This window comes from Heloderma suspectum, chromosome 16, assembly GCF_057233095.1.
Source record: "Heloderma suspectum isolate Gila_16-S chromosome 16, 16-S_ref, whole genome shotgun sequence".
NCBI lineage: Eukaryota > Metazoa > Chordata > Lepidosauria > Squamata > Helodermatidae > Heloderma > Heloderma suspectum.
This window is the reverse complement of record NC_139473.1, coordinates 2427475-2447837: the sequence shown is the minus strand read 5'-3', so window position 1 is coordinate 2447837 and position 20363 is coordinate 2427475. Positions and strand designations below refer to the sequence as shown.

General features: G+C 49.5%; 1 protein-coding gene across 1 annotated transcript; it reads right to left on the bottom strand.

Moving 5' to 3' along the window:
- Nucleotides 1-6571: 6571 nt before the first annotated feature.
- On the bottom strand, nucleotides 6572-19790 carry CRYBA1 (crystallin beta A1). The gene is given in 6 exon segments (XM_084823309.1): nucleotides 6572-7001; nucleotides 7560-7702; nucleotides 8144-8285; nucleotides 9246-9364; nucleotides 10698-10762; nucleotides 19505-19790. Coding segments are annotated over 6 exon segments (903 nt in total). The 3' UTR covers nucleotides 6572-6853.
- Between the last annotated feature and the right edge of the window lie 573 nt (nucleotides 19791-20363).

The following is a 20363-nucleotide window of genomic DNA, read 5'->3' as shown; positions in this document are numbered from 1 at the left end:
CGGTGCCAGGGGCGAATTTACATTGCGGGGGTAACAGAAGCCTAGTTCGGGTGGTCTGTCAGTTTCATGGCCAGACCCCTTCAGGTGGACGACTTTGTGGCTGACTGCTCCTTCGTACGTAAGGACACGGGAAAGAAAACTTCCTGTTTAGATGCCTTCCCAGGCTTACCTGTAGAGTGTCTGAACATTTTTAAAGAGTCTCTGTCTCCCTTCCTCCTCACTCTTTGTTCCAGCAATTCTGTCATTCTTTCCCTTCTCTCCCTTTCTCTCCATCACCACTCATCAAGCAAGTTTTTAGTTCCCAACCAACCTCTGGTTTGTCCTGCCTCTAGCCAGTCCCTTCTCTTCTGATTGTGAAGCTTGGATAGACACCGCGGCCGCCAGCCAAGAATGGCGGCCCTCCATCTTGCGCTTGGTCAAAGAGGGATTCCCGCCGCCCAGCCTCGCTGAACCCGGGCACTTGGGTCTGTCCTGAGAAAGCATGTTGGGAGATGCGGAGGAGGCCTGGCGGGTGCCAACAAGGTCAGCTACTTCCTGAGGCTCGGACCAGACGGAGCAGCTTTGCTGGTGCTGGGTGATCAGAAGTGGAGTGGCTGGGCCACACTAAAAACGGTAGTTCACTCTGGTGGCTTTCCCATGGGCAGCTGTTCAGCCACTGTGTGGACAGAATGCTGGACTAGATGGACCCGTGGTCTGATCCATCAGGCCTCTTCTTAGGTTCTCTGGTCACTGTTGCCATCTGTTTTGCCCCACACGTGGAATTGGTGGGTCTTGCCCAAGAGGTGCAAGGAAAGGAGCGCACGATGCCTCACTTCCTTTAAAACAGGGGTATCAAATCTCAGACCTGCGGGCCCAATCCAGACCACCTGAGGTTCCAGTCTGGCGTTCTGCGGCCATAGACTGCCATGGTTTCCTGGCTTTTGCCTCTCTCTCCCCTCCCCCCCCCTTCTGTACGTTACTGGCAGGAAGAGATTTGAGCTCAAAAGAGGCTGGTGTTTTGGGTGCTTGGCCCTGCCCGCTGCCGAGAGCGTCTCCAAAATGGAGCTCTGCTCTTGGGCTGAAAGGGGTTTGGCGCCCCCGCTTTTGAGCCATCCTTTTACTCCCAGGCGTCCCACAGTAGAGTTGCTCTGTCGTGTTCCTGCTCTCGAGTCCTAGGCTCAGAGGGCCTGCTTTGGGGGGGGGAGAAAGCCCCGCCCGCCCACGGCGCGCGCGGATGTGCAGGTCTGCTCATTGGTGGGGAGGGAAACTGTTTCATCGATCCCTGTTAAGCACGGTGCTTTGTCCATGGCTGGAACGTTCTCGAGTGCTTTTCTTCAGCCTTATTAATAAGAAGACTTGCGTGTTTTTTAAGAAAGAGGGTTTTGGTGGCGACGGGGAACGAAGTGACTCGAAGCCATCTCCTTGCTCTTGGTTTTTTGGCAGCGCTGGATCTCAGCATTGCAAATACACATGTCAAGCCGTTGTCATCACTAGGCTGGCTAGCCTTTTCTGTTCTTCTCGGGTGCTAAGAAGAGAATCTGAAAGTGGCACCACTCTCGAGCCTGCTTTACTCTTGGGTAAGAAAAAAAATACAGGCTTCTATAGGTGTTGCAAAGATGGTGTTTAACTGTTGTGTCGGTTTGGGTAGATCTCCAGCCATGCCTCCTTTTTCATACGGTTGCCTTTATTATTACCACCACCACTTTCTGGCCAGCTTTTTCATTCTTGATTTCTTTAAAAAAACAAACTCCCTTTTTCTCAGAGGCAGATTCTTTTCTGATACATGGAAAACTTTCATTAGGCTATGTCAAACCCACAGCATCCATCTTTCTGCCATTGCTGCCCAAATAACTACCCGAGGGAGCTAGCACGCGTTAAAAAGTTCTCGAGGTTCTGTACCTTGCCTTGTGCTGAGCACCCAGCGACCTCCCCTTGCCCTTGAGGGCGGACTGAAGGTGACAAACTAAATCTCCAAAGCGGTTTTAACACCCACAACTGCCCCAAGGATCCCTTTTGGACTGTTGCTTTTTGCGAGGGAATCGTAACGACTCGGCATTCCTTGCGGTGACGCGGGTCCTAGGTTTCCTTGGCTGTGTCAGATCATGTTTGCAGAGTAGAGACAATTTGAGCAACGCCCCTCATAGGACGACAGGGTGAGCCTGCCTTTGGGCATTTTGGTTAGCTGCACGTTACATGGGACTGGTGAGGCACGTGAAAGCCTGTTTTCTCATGTACCCCAGTTTTCAGGGCTTGTAGGAGGAATTCTGAGCAAGGAACCTGGCCAAGCTGTTTGCCCGTCTGGTCTCATGGAGCATAGATGCTGTTGCCTTTGAGATTTTTGCCAACCTATTTGAAGTATTATGGTGTGTGTGCATGCTGCAAGGAGAACGCATGTCAGAATGCTGCAAAAGATTTTCCTCCTCGGCCACAGTGCACCTATTAATATAATTTGGTCATATTCTTGCATCCTGGTCTGAGGATAGTTATTGAAGATGGTTAAATCTTTAACTCAGGAGTGGGGAACCTTGAGCCCAGGGGCTAAATCCTGTCCACCGAGGTTTCCCAGAAGGCCTTTGGTCCTGCCTCTTTTGCCTTCAGCCCCCCCAGGAGCTTTTCTGAAATTGAATTTGACCCTTGGGCTGAAAGAGGTTCCTCACTCCTGCTTTAACTCTTGGTTTGAGCAGGAAAAGTTGGTTGGGTATTCACTGTCGCTAAATCAAGCGGCCCATCCACCCTGCTCTGTTGGGAGCTGATGGGGGACCTCACAAATCTTTGACTCGGCTAGTTTCACTTGCTTGGCAGAGCAGGCCAAAAAGTCTTCTCTAGTTGTTGCGCTTGTCTCTTGACCAAATAGCTTCTGGGCTGTCTTCTGAACAACTCCACATTGGCAGCTTTGGGGTGCTTTCAAGAGCCAGCAAGACTTGTGATATGCATCCACAAGGCCTCTTTGTGGGAGAACACTTCTTCTAATAAATGGAGGGAAAAGGATGCGTGTCTTGAGCATGCTTGAGTGCCTCCCCCCCGCCACAAAAGTACCCAGACTGCTACTTCCCAAACTCTAAACTGGTTTTGTCTCTCTTTGTTGACTGCTGTTCTGCTTTGCCTACATATGATGTGCCTTGCTAGTAGGTGGCTGTATGTTTAGTTTTTTTATTTGCATCTGATTGTATTCCTCCAGTACACTGATCTTTGTAGGGGTGGACATGTAGGGATATGTGCCCGGTAAGCCGCTTTTCTCGCACTGGTGTTTGCTTGCACGACGATTGGAGGCTGGAGACTTCTCAGCTGAACCAGGGGTGAAACTCGTCAACCGTTCGTACCTGTGTGTCTGCATACAGTCATTACGTATCTCTCTTTAGGCAAAAACCTGGCATACGGTTCTTTGATTATTTTTGAAGGCAGTCTTGGAATTCCAGGAGATGCAAGTGTTCTTGTGCATTTCATTTTGAAGGGTGCAAAACCACATCATTTTAACTTGCCATAGGGTGTTGCATCGGAGTTAAACATCCAGTATAACTTCTGTACCTGTAATATCTGCACAGCGTGATAATTTAGTTGATCGGGAGTTCCTTTCCAGGCTTTTCTTTCTTTCTATTGATCTATCAATCAGGGGGGAGGGTTAGTTTAGGAAAAGGCGGCAAAAGCACCTTGCATTTGAAATAAAACCTAGAGGGGTGCTTGCTTATAGCCCATAGAATCAAACCTGGACTCTTGACTTGTGTAATCTTTTATTTTCTCTCCCCCTCACATACGCAATGTATGGGTTCATAAGACTGTATGATAGCATCTCTGTACGCCTGCCACTGTGCGTGTGTATGTCTGCGTGTATGCATCAGTTTTGCGTGCATTGAAATTTTAAAAACAGTAATGCCTTTTGCACACTTGGGTTTCTCTGAAGCTCTTTCGGGTGAGTGGGAGAGATGTTTAGTTGAAATAAAACTACATCTTCAGACAACAACAGCAGCAACTCCCCCCCCCCCCCCAAAAAAAACAGTTTGTGTTTCATTGCTCAAAGTAACCTGTAGCCTGATCCTATGTGTGTTGACTTGGAAGTAAGTCTCCACAAGTTCAAGGAGGCTTAATCTCTAGTAAGCTTATTTTAGGACCGAAAGTTCAGTGTGCTTCTAAGAAGTGTGTGTGTGTGTGTGTGTGTGTACTAAGTTAAAAATATTGGAGACTTTTACATTGATACGTCAAGAATTGCTGCTGGTGTGCCCCCTCCCCCATTACTGAGTGGTGAATCTGGTTTGATTTAGGTTACGCTGTATTCTCCATAGTAGCTGGGTCACCCCCTCCCTAAAAACAATTGGCACCTTTCTTCCTGCCCGTCTCTGCAGCCTCAGCAACTGTTTTCAATTGCAGCTGAGCTGAAATGACAAATCTTCAGTTTGAGGCTTGAGATGTATGTTCCCCTGGGGCAGGTCGCAAATTGACTTGAGGGCTGGGTGGGTGTGCATGCATGCACAGGCGTCTAAAGTTTGCATATTTGAGATGCAAACCTCAAAACTGCAAACGTGCATAACTTCATGTCTTAATTTTGTGTGTGTGGAGTTTGAATTCCAGGAAACTTGACGGCCTCAAGCCCCCAAATCTCTGTTTGGAAGCAGAACTTTCACAAGCTGGTCTAGGCACCGAATCTCTGCCTTTCTGCCCACAATACTACAATCCCCAGCCTCCCTAGTCAGCACGGCCATTGATGATGGGAGCGGGCGTTCTGCCCATGTGACCAGTTGACCATCTGTGCCCCTCCTTCCCCCCAGTTCTTTTCTAATGCTTGGACAAGTAAGATTGTCTTCACTGACACCTCTTAACGGGCTCCCTGGGTCATGGCCAAGAGTTGTATTTAAATTCCTGGGTGTTCTCCCCCCCACCATACAAATTTCCTCATGTGCTGGATGTGGTTCCTTGTGCTTTGGATCTGGGGTGAGGGTTTGGGCTGCAGCTGTGGGCTATGCCTCCTCTCTTCTGGTGTTGGAACGCAGCCTGCTCTACACAGACCTGGGTCCAACACTTGCCTGGCTTGCTTTGGATTTGGGGGTCGGATCCACTGCTCACAGCTTCAGCTCCTTTCAGGGGTGGCCTCCCTGTGCAAACCCCACTGAAATGGACTGAGGCAGCGCCGGAGCACCGGCCAACGAGGCTCCCTCATTTCCCACTCTGTTCTATTTTTTCATATGGCCTCTGCTCGCCACAGGTGCTCAGTTTTGCTTCTGGGAGGCCCAGACTGGCCAGTGACGAGCTGTATGAAGCTTAAGTCTGTGTGTGTGTGCAGATAAGACAAGGTAGTCTAGGATATGTGTGCAAGAGACACCGATTCCCGCAAGACAGAAGTCAAACTTCTGGAACACTCTGTTCAGTAGCAAATGGGGGTTTTGGCTAAGACTTGGAGAGCAGAAGTATCTTTCCTGCATAGTCTGTGGGAAGTTCAGAGATTTTCCTTTCCCCAACCCCCAGTGTTTTTCGCCGAGGGTAGAGCTGGGATGGGTACCCAGTTGCACAGGGTGGTATTTCTCAGACTGTAGAAACTGGGTTTGTGTGTGTAGGGGGGGCGGGGGGGGGGGCTCCAACAAAAGCTTCACGGTTTTCCTTAGTTAGCACAACCTCCGTTATGGCTGTTCAAGCTGGGTCAAATTTGTCAACTATGGAAGCCAAATCTCACTTTTTTTAAACTTGCATCGTCATGTTTGAATTCTGTTCCACAACTGTTCCTAAATGTTTTAAGTTACCCACCCCACCCTGAAAAAATCTATTTTATATTTTAATGAAGAAAAATAAAACTAAAAATGGGGAGAGAGATGTGTGTAGAACAAATAAATTAAAAGAGATGCTACATGATGTAAATTGTTGAATAAACATTTAAGCTTCCATGTGTTTTGTCTGGTGGTACTTAATTTTTTTTTTAATTTCCCCTTCCCTCGTGTTCTGGGTGGCTGCCTGGCTTATGCTGATTCTGATTTTGGAGCTCAGCAATCGCAGTTGATTCAGCCAGTTTCCATGCAGGCAGAGTCCTGTGCTGCGGTGTTCTTTATGCACACTTTGTAAACGGGCACCTGGACAGAAGTGAGGCTTCCAACTAGGAGGCACAAATCTGGCCTTGCTGGGCCGTCACCTGCCATCCGTGCCGTACAGCTTAACTGGCTCCTGTAAATGTCCAAGGATCACCTAAGGGTGCCTTCATATTAGCCATCTTGTTCCTAGGCTCAGGACACCACTATGTGGCTGTGTGAGTCTGCTGAAATTCTGCATGCGTACAGAAGTGGATGCAGAATTCAGCTTCAGGGGACTTCTGCCTCCCAGGGTCCCCCCCCCCAAGCTTCTAGCCTTCAGTAGCTACAAAGATAAGACTCCGTAGATAGGCAATGTGCTCCCAGACCAGCGCAGGAGCTTCAAACGGGGAGTTTAGTGCTCCTTTGCATTCTGCTCCTCAGCAGAAGCAACATACATGACAGAATTCTGCATGCTTTGCTTCCACCCGCTGGAGCAGAAGTTGCTTTCCTGGATGCCGAATTCTGATCTTGATTTTTAAGTGCCCAGAGGCCACCGCCCTGCCTTGCCCTCCCCTTTCCCTCTGCCCGCAGCTACAAATGGTGCATTTAGTGTTGACATGGTGTTGGGCCACTTTAGTACACCTGGGAGGTCTGCGTGAACACACTGGTGACAAAACGTGCATGAAATGCTTTCTGTTCCACAGATTTTGTTTTCTTCCAAGGTGTTTATTCATATCCATGGAGGCAAAGAGGACCCTGGAGAGGAGAGTTTTCTCCAGCCCAGTGTCACAGAGGGCTCAGCACCCGTGTACTGCACAGGGGGTTGGGGGCGGGGTGAAGGGGGACTCCTTCAACTATGGCAACCTGGGGAAAGATGCTCCAGGTGTCTACTGCTGGACACGGCGGATCGACTGGATCTGGAAGGTTTGGGCGTGCGAGCCCCATTCTTGCCAGTGCTTGTAGTCACCGCCGTGGTGGTCGGACTCCAAGATGTACTGGTAGCCACGATAACCAGGGTACTGGTAGCAAACCCACCTGCAAAGGGGAGGGGGGAAAACACCCGAGTTGGCATGCTGTGGGGCCAAGACTATTTGGGGAATGTTGGTAACGTATGGCACTCCATCTAGAAAAACCTAATTGCTCTAGTATGTAAAGCAACGGCGGGGGGGGCATTTTCACCCCCCAGTCGACTGCACTCCTGAGTGCGTGGGGCAGGGAGTAACCAAAGAATGGCTGTGTTAGTCAAAAGCAGTGAGGTCCAAATACCCCAAATACCAGCCTATTTTAGCTTAAACCTCGTGCGGCCAGTAATGAACCCTTAAAAGAAAGCTATGCAAAAGCCAGGAAACCACCTCAAAATGGGCAGTCTGGGGAAAGGGAAGGGGGTGTGGCCATCTGTGGAACCCCAAAGAGCCTGAGGTCCAACACCCTTCTCTTGGGCGAGTTTTGACACAGGGCTCCCAGCTGCAAATCCCTGGCCTGCGCTGCAAGACCAGTCAGCCTGCTCACATCACCGGTTTAGTCATGCAGAGCCTGGACTCTGCCTGGCCCCCCCTTTGCTGCCCCAAATTCTTCTGCCAGCCTCCAACTTACGCGCCACAGTGAATCTTCATAGAGCCCACTTCGTTGTTGCTCCAGCCCATGGCCTGCAGAGACGGGTAATCGTCCTGGATGTCCCACGGGTGCCCCATGAAGTTCTCCTTCTCAAAAAGTATGATCTTGGACTCTTTGTGGTTCTGTGGGTGCAGAAGAATAGGCCCTGGGTGAGACTGACTGTCCTGCCTAGCCCAGGACCTTGTTTTTCAACATGAGACAGATGAAAAGATGACGACAGTGCCATGGAGCGCGTGCAGAGTGCCTGACTTTCATCTGCAAGCAGTGCTGGCTCAGCTTGAGGAAAGCTGAGTGACGATTCTAAGGGCAGGCCCCAGAGCATGTTTTCCATGCAGGTGTGAGAGGGAGTGGCAGCAATGCTCTCATAAAAAATCAGTACCCAATTCTCTCCAAGGCACCATTCCCCCCCCCTTTGTAGCCGTTCTGTTTCAAATATGTGGCCTGAAGAAGGCCTCTTTGACACTTGAAAACTTCCCTCTTGAACTGGTAACGTTGCTCCTCCGCAAAGATCCCGCTTTAATGGGCTGGTGGCATTAATGCCGTGTAGCCCAGGCTATACTCACCGCTGAGCAGATGGGGCGGAAGGACATCAGCCGCTCAACGTGGTAAGCGTTGCTGCCGCTCCAGGCCTCCCAGCGAGGGTACTCTCCACGCTCCAGGACAAACTGTTGCCCGCAGAAGTTGGTGTGCTCGTAGCCGAACCAGCTGCAAAGAGAAGGCACTGGTCAGCCTGGGCTGCAAGTGGCCCTTGGCAACTCTCGGAAGGCCCAAAGCAGAGAAGTGATTTTGCCCCCTGCCTTTGCACTGGATCCACTGGCCTGCCCTACAGCAGGGTGGAGCAGGGCTGGCATCAGGGGTCAGCACAATGTGGCATCTGCCGAAATTCCACACCCCACTGACAAGAGCCCCCTGGAGTTGCTCCTCCTCTTCACCTGCCTCTTGCTCTGGCCCAGGCAACGGCAGTGGCGAGGAGGAGGAGCAGGGGTGCCGCAGCCTCTTTGCTCCCTGTCTTTCTGCTGTGATGTCACAGAAGCAGCTCTGGAACAGGCCGCTGAAGGCTAAGAGACCCTCTGAAGGCGAGAGACCCTCTGGTCTTGAATGTAAGACCAGGGAGTTATGTTTGAACCAGGTATCTGAGCCAGTGTGGTGTAGTGGTTAGAGTGTTGGGCTGGAAATCAGGAGATCTGGGTTCTAGTTCCCACTTGGGCATAAAGCTCCATGGGTGACTTTGGGGCAGTCACTGACTCTCAGCCTAACCCACCTCACAGGGCTGTTGGGATAAAATAGGAGGAGGAGGAAGAGGAGAACCATGTACGCTGCCTTAGTTTCCTTGCAAGAGGAAAAAAGGTGGGATGTAAACGTAATAATAAACAACTTTGCCCAGAGAGCTTCGCTATTGGGTGGTATAGAAATGTAATAAATACAATTTAAAAATCTCTTGCTTGCAGGCTGTGGGCTCCGGAGCGGCAGTGAAGCACCCTTCTGGGTGTAGTTTGGCTGAGCAAATTTGGAAATTCGTACTGAGAATAGACGGAGAGACGCTTGCATCGAGGCGAATGACTTGGAGCTGTGGCTGTCGGTGATTTCGGACCCACAGCCACTTCCCACCAGCCCGGGGGAGGTGGGCGATTGGACCGTGCTTAGGCAGCATCGACCCATACTCACGCTCCACACTCCACCTTGAGTGAACGAACATTGTCGAAGCCACATTCCACAATGCTGGGGCAGGAGGTGGTGAACTCCATCCGTTTCCCCTAGAAGTTGTCTTGGTCGTAGATGGCAATCTGAAAGGGAGCGGAACCATCAGGTCGGGCCCTGTCTTGGAAGGCTGGAAGAGGGTGTGGTTGCATGGGGGGTGGCGTGCACGATGTCACTCGTTTAGCTGCACTTTTAGGGCAGCCTATTTCTGCACCGTTGCTACTGCCCAACAAAATATCTCACTCTTTTTCACTCTGGGGTTTGTACAACTGTTTCACTCCTTTAAAAATAAGGCATAAAGCAGCCTCTACTCCAGGGGGGTGGAACCTTTTTCAGGGGCTGCATTCCAGTGGTGGGTGGGGCCAAAAATGCCAGCCTGTTTTAGGTTGAAGCTCTTCCTGCCAGTCACTAAGCCTTCAGAGAAGCAGTTCAGCCATTTATAATGGTGGCCGGGGGGGGGGGGGGGCTGTGCAAAAGCCAGGAAACCACCAAATGATTGGTTGTTGGGGGAAAGGGCGTGGCTGTCTGGGAAACCCAGGCAGGCCGGCCGGCCAGATTTGGCCCTCAGCTCAGCACCTTTGTTCTAGTCCACGAAAAGACCCATCATTGGCATCCATCTTGCTTGGGCAGTTACCGAGGCCCCAGTGTCCTGGCAAAGTCGCTGCTCACACCTGCCCAGGTTCCTCCCAACTTTTTGTCTGTAGTCAGACCACCCTTTGAATTTCCCACCATACTACCGATGTGGTGCCCTGTGGTGGCTCCGGTTTTTGGGACCCTTGGGCAAGGCACCCTTGGGCCACTCTCTCGGTGAGTCAACCTTCTCCCCACCACTGTCACCAGCTGCTCTTGCATCTCCTCTTTCTCATCGTTGTTGCCACTTGCTTGCTTGGCAGGCAGACAGCCAGGGAGCAAGGAGGCCGCGGCATCTCCTGTTCCTCCTCCTCCTCCTCACCAGCACCATTGTCCAGGCCAGAGTGAGAGGCAGGTGAACAAGCAGGTTGCAGTGGGGAAGAGGAGCAGCACATCCAGGGGGCCTTAGCAGTGGGCCCCTGCTGGGGTGTGGGCTCTTGGCAGTGGCCTGACCATGCTGACCCTTGGCACCAGACCTGATGGTGCCACTCCAGGGCATCAAAAGGTTGGCTGGCCAGCTCCCAACCACCCAGCACATGGATGCCCACTGCTGTCTCCACCAGCACCAGGGAAGTGTGAGATGAGGAGACCCACGGATGCAGGAGGGAGCATAACCAACTCGGCTTTGCCGTGGGGCCCATCTCCAACCTGGAGCTGGCTTTGTCTATAAAAGCAGCAGTGGCAGTAATAATAATAACAACAGTAGTAGTAGTAGTAGTAGTAGTTTGCATTTAAGGTGCCATAAGACTATTAATTTCTAAACCATGTTTGTTCACCTTTGGGACGTACCTTCCATGGGCCACGTTGTGCTGGCTGTGGGTTTGTCTGAGCTATCTTGGCTGCAGGGATGAGTTCTAACACCAGGTTTGGGGGGAGGGGAGAGAAAACGAAATCAATCTAGGTTGTCTTAAAATCTGGGCTGGCAGGCGTGGGAGCTGGTTTTGACACTGGTCTTTGGCGCCATCCTCACTGCAAGCACAGGCGTCTCCAGCAGAGGGCAGCGTCTGGCAATAGTGACAAGTCTGGCTTCTCAAAATAGGGCGTATGAGAAATTCATTTAATTTTTAAATTATCTATCTATTAATACTTATACCGTTTAATATAAAAAGTCTCTAAGTGGTTCACAAATATTAAAAATCACATTCAAGTACACCATTAAAAACACTATTAAAAACAACTTCAGTCACAATAGCAATACAAATAGATTTAAAATATACTGTTAAAAACAATTTCAAACTACAATAACAACACAAGGAACAGTGAAATGGAGCAACATACAATTAGTTGCAATTATTTTCAAGCCAGAGCAGTCCTGGGTGAACAGGTGTGTTTTCCAGAGGCGTTTGAAACATACCACATTTTCTGCCTCTCAAACTACATGGGGCGCGCCGGGTGGTGGTGGTGGTGGGGTTATGACCAGAATTTACTCTGTTTGCACCTCCAGAACATGAGTGCAATTTTTTAAATGTACGCATGCTGTCGGACATTGGAGGGGGTGGGGAGTCCACGAATCACATTGCAAGCTTGGAAATGTATGAAAGGTGCAAACTGAGTAAAATCCTGACCAAACCCAAACTGAAACAAATTTCACATACCTCCCTAGATCTGGGGCACCAGAGAACAGCTCTCTGCTGCCTTCTGCGTGACAACCTTAAGAAGGGTAGCATGTTCCATCTCAGTCTTCTCTTGTCCAGGCTAAACACATCCAGTCCTTCATCCTTTCTCATGGGGCTTTTCTCTGTTCCCCTGACCATCTCTGTTGCCCTCCTCTGAACCCATTCCAGTTTGTCTACATCCTTCTTAGAAGGCCCTCTATAGTTCAACTGTTGCCCTTGCCATGAAGTGGTCAGCCTTACTGTTGATATGGGAATAATACACCACACTTACCTTACAGGGTTGTTGCAAGGATTACTATACATATAGATAGACTTGGATAGATATGCATGCAAACACTCAAGAAGCTTGGTATTAAAAAAGAAAAAAGCATTGTATTATTATCCAGCTCTTGTTCAGAAACTCCAAATCCTGCCCGATTCTTCAGTAGAGACTGTTTGATAACGGTAGGTGGGGATCTTTCCGATTTATTCAATAAACTGATAAATCACACCCGCTGCCTACCAGGCACCTCATGCAATACAACCGCAATAACGAAGTACAAACTTCAACATCACAAAAAACCCAACCAATACAGGAGTAAAACCAAATGAAAACATTCAGTACAAAAATTTAGTGGGTGTCAGTAAAGAGAGACATAAAAACTATATTAATCCCCATCAAAAACCTGATGGAACAGGAGAGGCTTTGCTGCCCGCCTAAAGCATAACAGAGAGGAAGCCTATCTAACCTCTCTAGGGAGGGAGATCCAGAGTCAGGGTGATGCTCCCAAAAAAGCCCTGCCTTGAGTGTCTGCCAGCTTAGCCTCTCTTGGGGGTGGGATGTATAACAGGGCCTCCAATGAAAATCGTAAATTATGAGGCTTATCCTATTGAGAAAAGTCTAGAAGGGGGAAGCACCCAGCTCAGCTCTCTGGAGTGACTCACCTCGCTCGCTGAATACTGACAGTTCCTCCAGGGGCTGCTTACTGCTGGGACTGACTCCGTTTGTTTATATAGCGCCCGTGTCCAGACAGGGACTAGGCAGCTTTTGAGCTGCAGTCAGCATGATGCATTCTTTGCCATTGTGCCTCTCTTGATCCCTGGAGATTTCAGCAGCTCGCCACTACGGTCCAAGTTGCATTCTTGGCGGGGAATGGATCCAGACACCCCTTGGCCTCACCCAGTGGGGTGGCTGCATGTGGAAATGGCTAGCTTGGTCCGCAACAAAGTATGTGTTTGGGGAAAGGAGAGGACCACATGGCACAGTGCCCATCCCTTCCTGCCCCATGACACTCACCCCTGCCAAAAAGTGGCCCCAGAACTGGACTGATACTCTAGCAGCTATTCTGGCTTCCTGTTTCCCACAGTGGCCAACGGGATGCCACAGAGGGAAGCCCACAAGCAGGACAAGAGCACAACAGCACCCTCCCGGTCATGTACCCCAGCAAGAGGTATTGGGAGGATGACTGCGTCCGAAGCCGGAGGTAATATATGGCCATCATGCCTAATCCCCATGGAGACACACCACTGCTGAGTGATGGCCCTTCTCTTAATTCTGGAAGTTGACAAAGTTGAAATATGACTTCCTTCTGTCAGTCTGGAGTCCCTGCTAGTGTGGCTTCCTCTCCCTTTAGTCCCCTCCTCCCCGAGGACTTCGCAGCCTAACATTTCCTATGTGGATGGTCAGGCGATCGGCGTAGACCAAGCGTGGAAGGCGAGGTTCTGCTCCAACAAGGGCACACCTACAACCCAGGTGGGCTTGCACTGGGGAGAGTGTTCAGCCCCCTCTTTTCCTCTTAAGAACATGAAAAGAGCCCTGCTGGATCAGACCAAGGTTTGTCTTGTCCAGCTTTCTGTTCACACAGTGGCCGACCGGCTGCCTGTGGAATCCCGCAAATAGGACATGAGTGCAACAGCATCCTCCTGCCCATGTTCCCCAGCAACTGGTTATGTAGGCAGACTGCTTCCAATACTGGAGTTAGCATATAGCCAACAAGACTAGCAGCCACTGACTGCCTTCTCCATGGATTTGTCAGGAGCTGTGAAACTGTCCAATCCCAGCAGCTGCACCTCAATTTCCTTTGGGGCTGGAGAGAAGACTTGAGGGCAGTTTCCTCCTCCCACTTCCCCCTGGGCCTGCACAGGGGCAGCACTTGCTGGGGTTGGCGGCTGCCTTAACTCTGTGGGGGAAAGGAGCGCTCTTCTCAGACGTGGGCAGATGGGCCTCCTGGTGCCCTGGCTGTGGTTCCGGCTCCGAGGCCACATGAGGGCAGGTGGCGCTGGCATGTGAGCTGCTGCCTCAGCACTTGGTGTCCGGGGGACTCTTTTGTTTGTCACAAACGAGTGATCGGAAATTAAACAAAGTGCCCCAGCCGTTCCCGCCACCTCGGCCTGGACCCAGCAGGAGGCTTAATGGGGCCTCGGGAGATGAGCCTGCTCAATGAGTGCAAAGGGTATGTGCTAGACAGCAGCCATGGTGGAGACATTAGATGCTTTTGACCACCCCCTCCAATGCTCTTCTGGTTTTATTCCTTGTCCTACCCAGCTTCAAAAGCACAACTCTCTACCTGCTCCCCCATCCTCCAAGTCTGCCCAACCAGTGATCCCCTGGGCCAAATCCAGGCCCCAGAAACCAGTGGTGTAACGGAGCCAGGGCTTGCCGGGTAGAAGCCCCGGATTCTTTTCTTAGCAGGGATGCTGCCGTCATCTGGCACCCCCCTCAGGCTTCCCCGTCCCCTCTGAGCTATGCTGCAATTGTCACAACAGCTGGGGCAGGGCAGGGCACATGAATTTTCCCAGCAACCATATATTGTTCCTTGTTGTAATGCAAAAGTTTTTTGGGGTCTCTTTGTCCTCAATGGGCGATTAAGACCCATTTGCTTCACAAGAGACCTGCTCCTGGTGGGAATGAAAACTGCTAGAACAGGCTGTTGGTCATGATCCACACAGTTGCTGGCATTTTTGGACTCTCCCTGGGAGTGCGGCTGTGGGGACTGCCACGATGAGTGCCTGCACCTCAGCGTTTGCCACTACACCACTGACATAAATGTCCGGTGGGCTACCAGGATGTCAATGAGCCTCCTGTATTCCCTTCCTCCCCGGGACTGGGGGGAAAAGAAGCAGGAGAGGGTGACAGACCACCACACAGGCGGCATTCCGCTTAGCACTAGGCCATACATTGTGGGGTCCACCTTCCTCTGTTCCCCCGGGTACTCATCCCATCTCCTCCCCCATCTCCTCACAACCAGCCCCTCCCCACTTAAAAAAACACCCTGTTAAGGAGCTGCCACCAGCACGGGGGACTCTCCGCTCTGGGTGCATTTGGTGAGCCACTGAAACTGCCGCAGGGAGCCTCTTCCCTGGCAAACGAGTGTCCTCAGTCTCTGGACTGGCCCTGCTCCCACGGGTTGGTCATTTGCCTCTTCGAGACAAGAAGAGCTATGAAAGGCTTCCTGTTTGGGCTGGGAGTTTCAGCAATGCTCCCGTGTGTCTTGGCATGTTCTTTGGCTCTGACTCCTGGTGTTGTCCTTAGCTCTGGCTCCTGGGTTGTTCCTCATCATTGATGCTGGGCGTGTCCTCCTAACTTGACCCTCTTGCTCTGACTGGTGGCAGAACGCCTACCCGCCCCCTCTGTTCCCGGTGCCACTCTGACAGCTGCTCAGCCCTGGCTTATACACCATCACGGCTTTCAACCATCCCAATCCAGTGGTGTAGTGTCAATTTTGAAGTGCAGGCACTCATCACAGCAGTCCCCTAGCCACACCCCCAAGGAGAGTCCAAAATGGTGGCAGATGTGTGGATCCAAATCAACACACCCATTCTAGCAGTTTTCATCTCCACCAGGAGCAGGTCTTTGGCAAAGCTGATGGGCCTTAACTGACCATTCAAGACCAAGCCAGTGTGGTGTAGTGGTTACAGTGTTGGAGTAGGACTCAAGAGAACCAGGTTCTAATCCCCACTCCGCCATGAAGCTCACCGGCTGACTTTGGGCCAGTCACTGACTCTCAGCCTAACCTACCTCATAGGGTTGTCAGGATAAAATGGAGAGGAGGACGAGGACCATGTAAGCCACTTTGGGTTCCTTGGAAGAAGAAAAAAGGCAGGATATGAGTGCAATAATATATAAACAAGCCACCCCAAAATACTTTGCATTACAACAAAGATTAATATATTGTTGTTGAGAAAATTCATTTGCCTCCAGCTGTTGTGAGAATTGCCACTCAGCTCAGAGGGAAATCTGGGTGGGGTGGCAGATGATGTCAGCATTCCTGCTAATCAGTCTCAGAGCTTTGACCCTGTGAGCCCTGACTCCACTACACCACTGCCTCCCTCAGACTCTCTCTCTAAAATGTGACCCTGTCACATTTTAGTGTGACCAAGAAACAGAACCAGGGTTGAGGCTATGCGGGTAAAGGGGCAGAGCTGCAGAGACAGACATAAGTTTGATCCTCAGCAGCTAGCAGTGCCAGGGAGCAGCTTTCATCCCAACCTGAATGGGTGTCGCTAAGCCCCCCCCCCCCCCCCCCCGGCCGCCCACTTATATCTCCCATTTAAGTGGATATGTATTGTTAATTTCAGTTTGCGGTGAAGTTCTTTGTAATGTTTAGCAGTGTCTGGCAGTGAAATGGGTTGCCTCGGGAGGTGGTAAGTTCTCCTTTGCTGGAGGCATTTAAACAGAGGTTGGATGGCCATCTATCAGCAATGCTGTCACTGCAAGATCCCCGAATTGAGCCTCTGGGTCCCTTCCAGTTCTAAAAGGGCTTTTCTACATGAGGCACTTATCATGCAGTCATCATTCCCTACTCATGGTTGTTTACAGGTTTTTAGGTGATACTGTGACCCTCCAGCTTCGCTTCTGTTTTTAAACTGCACTTTCTGCAAGTTTTTTTTCGAGTACGGAAAGTGTATGCAATTGTAAAAGCAAAAGAAAACACTTTTTTAACTTCTGTGTTTGCGCTATTCTGCTATACCACAGTGCCACCTAAAGGTTATGTGGTGGAAAAGCAGGAAAGGAAATGCTCTCCATGTAGTGCTTGGACCTCAATTCTGCGACAAAACCCGAAGTAGATACAGTGGATTAACAGCTGATTAACAGCCTCATGTAGAAAAGCTCAAATTCACTGCGTCTATCACTTTATCTATTTTGGGTTTTGTTGCAGAATTCAGATCTGAGTTTTATACAAAGAGCTTTTCCTTTCCTGCTTTTCTATTACATAACCTTTTGGTGGCACTGTACTATAGCAGAATATCACAATTACACAAGTAGGAAAATTTCTTTTCTTTTGCTTTCAGAAATATACCCCTTTTCCCCTGCCCCCGAAAAATGCTCTTAAAAAACAGACGTGAAACTGGACGATCATGTCATTGTCTAAAGAACCTGTAAACAATCATGAGTAAGAAATCATGAGCACACAATAAATGCCTCGTGTAGAAAAGCTCTATGACCAGAATCCTGCAGGATGATACAGCATGTCTCTTCTTATATACAAGCTCTGCCAAGAATCCATGTCATCAGCTGACACATGGATCTGGAATGCCGTATCTTCCTAAACACTGGAATAAGTTGGACTCTGGAATAGAAAGCCTGAATGTTCTACCCACTGGACAGTCAAAAGAAGAAGCCACTAATTCAGGAACAGCAAATTGCAGGAGACCCACAGGTTTTGTGCATCCTTCATACATATACCAGTGTGCCAAAACAAAGGTAGATGTGGCTTTTGGAGCAGCATCCACAAGAGGGCGCAAAAGTTATGTAAATGGTCATTAAAAAAAAAACTCTCCCTATTATCTTAATTGAACTTTGCCTCCAATAAAGAAAATGGCTTAATGCTTCTTTCTTCTCTGCTACAGGCAGCTACCTTTGAAAGGTTTGTGTACGTAGTTATTTTTGTTTGCATGGAGGAAGGGGGGGATCTATTTATTGTTTTCAGTATTACTGTTTTATCTGTTATGATGCAAACGTTACTGGGGTGGTGGTGGTGAGGGAGTGTTTCGAAACCATCAGCCTGTGTCATGCAATCACCCTGCCTCGTTAAATTTTGCAGGCGGCCCTCCTGAATTTCCCCACTACTTCTTCTTTTTTCTTACAACAAATTATCTGTTAGGGAAGGAAAGATGGAAATGACTTTTGATAGTTAGCACTAAGAGGCGGGAAGCTTCCTGCATCTGGCCCAGAATGCGGCAGGCAGACTTCGGACTGTAGTAGGCTGGATGAGTATATCATGTATGGTCATTGTTACCAGTCCCAGTTACTTCCTAGGCCCAATTCAACACACTGGCTTTGACCTTGAAAGCCCTGAAACAAAGGAAGAGGTGGGGCAGTAAAGTTTACAGCTGGGGGTCTCCAACGTGGTGCGTATGGGCACCAATGTCCCCAGAGACCCCTCTCCTGGCATCAACCAAGCTCCCTGTCCCTTCTGATTTTAATTTTATTAATTCTTTTGCCGGAGGTTGCTGTACTGCAAAGCAAGGTGCTGCCCTCACACACCATCTTTATTCTGGTTCATAATAATAGCTTTGTGTTTTGAAGATCGGAACCCACCTTTGTCTTGTACTTAAGTTCTTGGGCAAGTTATTTTTCTTTTAGCCTCACCTGTTTGCCTTCTGGGAAATGGGTGTTTTGTAACCAGCCCTGCCCAACATGACAGCCATTTTATGGATAAGCAGCCACCCCATAGCAGCCATTTTGTTAGGGTGCCAATTACACACTCTTAAATTCAAATGCACCTCCCAACCCAAAAAGGTTGGGGACCTCACTTGATTGGCCTCACTGGGGCCAGTTGCTGTGTGGCTCCAACCTTCCTAGGATTGTCTCCCTCAGTGGCCATTCCACCTGGTTGTTATAGTTTTTATTTAATTTTGTGCAGAACTGGTGCCTGAATTGGCTTGTTTTCCTCTTCCTTCCCCGTCCCTTTTTCCCCTTTGAATCATGTCTATTAATAGATTGTTAGCCAGCAGGCAAGGCCTGGGATGGTGCTCTTTTAATGTTTTTCTACCATACCCAGAAACTTTTACGCATACTAACAAAAACAACAGCTTTAGACTAGGATACTTGAAGGACTGCTTGTTTCCAGTGTGCTGAGATTATCTTCGAAGGGTCTGTTGCATGTCCCCTTGCTGCTAGATGCGTGGTACTGGATAGCTGTGGGCCTTCTCAGTCGTGGCACATAGACTCAGGCATGGCACATGGCTTGCTTGCTTGCTTGCTGGGCTTTAGACAGCAAGTTATCTCTGTCATTTTGGAGGATAATGTCTCTTGCTCCCACCGCCATCAGAGGCACTGTTGGTGGGGACACGAGAGAGGGCCTTTTTGGTGGCTGCTCCGGGGGCTCTGGTGGAACTCCCTTTCAAGAGGGCTTGGTTGGCCCCCCTCACTGCTGTCCTTCTGCCAGCAGCCAAATACATTTTTATCCAGGGTAGCCTTTGGCATGTAAGCTGGTCTGTTGCTGAAGTGGGCTTTATCAGACTGGGTGATGTTTTCATTTCTTTTATTCTTGAGTTTTTAAAAATTCTGCTTTTAATGTATTTGTATGATTGTTTTAACCAAGTTTATTTCAATCTTGGTTTTATTACTGTCACCTGCAAGTAGAGTGCCATTTTGTTGGGTGGAAAGGCAAGGTCTAAAGCAAATAAACAATAATGGACAAATAATGTTTTCTTGTGCAACATGGTTATTTTGTAGTGGTTTTATGGTCTATGATCAGTGACTGAATCATTGCACCCGGTCTCGCTATTCATAAAAGGAAGAAATGAAACAGCCACTTCCAATGGAGCGCCAGTTCCACGTTTCTAAGATGCCTCAGTGCTATTGCTTCTGGCTATTCACTTGCTGGTCCCTCTGGATTCAATCCACACCACCTCCAGGTGCACAAGTGTGGTGTAGTGGTTAGAGTGCTTGACTGAGACCAGGAGATATGGGTTCTAGTCCCCATGAAGCTCTAAATCAGCCATGAAGCTCACTGAATAACTTTGGGCCAGTCCCTGGCTATCAGCCTGACTTACCTCGCAGGATCGTTGTGAGGATAACATGGAGACGAGGAGGAGGACCATGTAAGCTGCCTTGGGCTCCCTGCAAGAGGAAAAAAGGCAGGATATAAATGTAATAATAAATAAATAGGTGGGCGGAGGTTACTGTTCCTCCTTGCTCTTCTCGTTGCTTCCTCGCTGGGAGAGGGAAGGTGAACAGGCAGCCACAGTGAGGAGGAGCGGGGCCCTTCCGAGGTGTGGGCCCTGCCAGGTGCCTGAAAGTGCCAACCTCCAATGCTGCCCCTGACCCAAAACCTTGCATGGGAAATGATGAGAAAGCGAGAAAGCCGTATTGATGGAAATGCGGAGTGGCTAGAAGTAGATTGATTTAAAGCAGAGACAAAAGGTTGTATTCCTACCAATTCAAGATGGTGTAATTGTTATACTTTCATATATATGGCAATGCTGGCTGGGAATGAAGGGTGTTGTAGTCCAACACATCTGGAGGGCAACCAGTTGGGAGAAGGCTGCTGCAAACGATAGAATATGTGCTGATTGGAGGCTCTGTCTCATCCATGATCGATCGGGTTGCAGAAATCACCCGCTGCCAATTGAATATGTAGTAGTAGTCCAGAACCTTTCTCTTAAAACAGAGCTCAGACCCTACAATTGTATCTCGTGCTTCAGTAAACCTAGGATAACAAGTCAAACAAAAGATTACGCTACAGACCAGATGCAAGGAGGACTTGCAACAAAATGTTGTGAACGTATCCTCACCGCCTAACAGGAACGTTTTGGTTCAGGGTTCTAGACAGCTACTCCCTCCAAGGAGGACATCCCAGTCTTCTTCATTAGTGGTGACTGTCTTCACGGGGCTGTTTTAGGGCTGCGAATT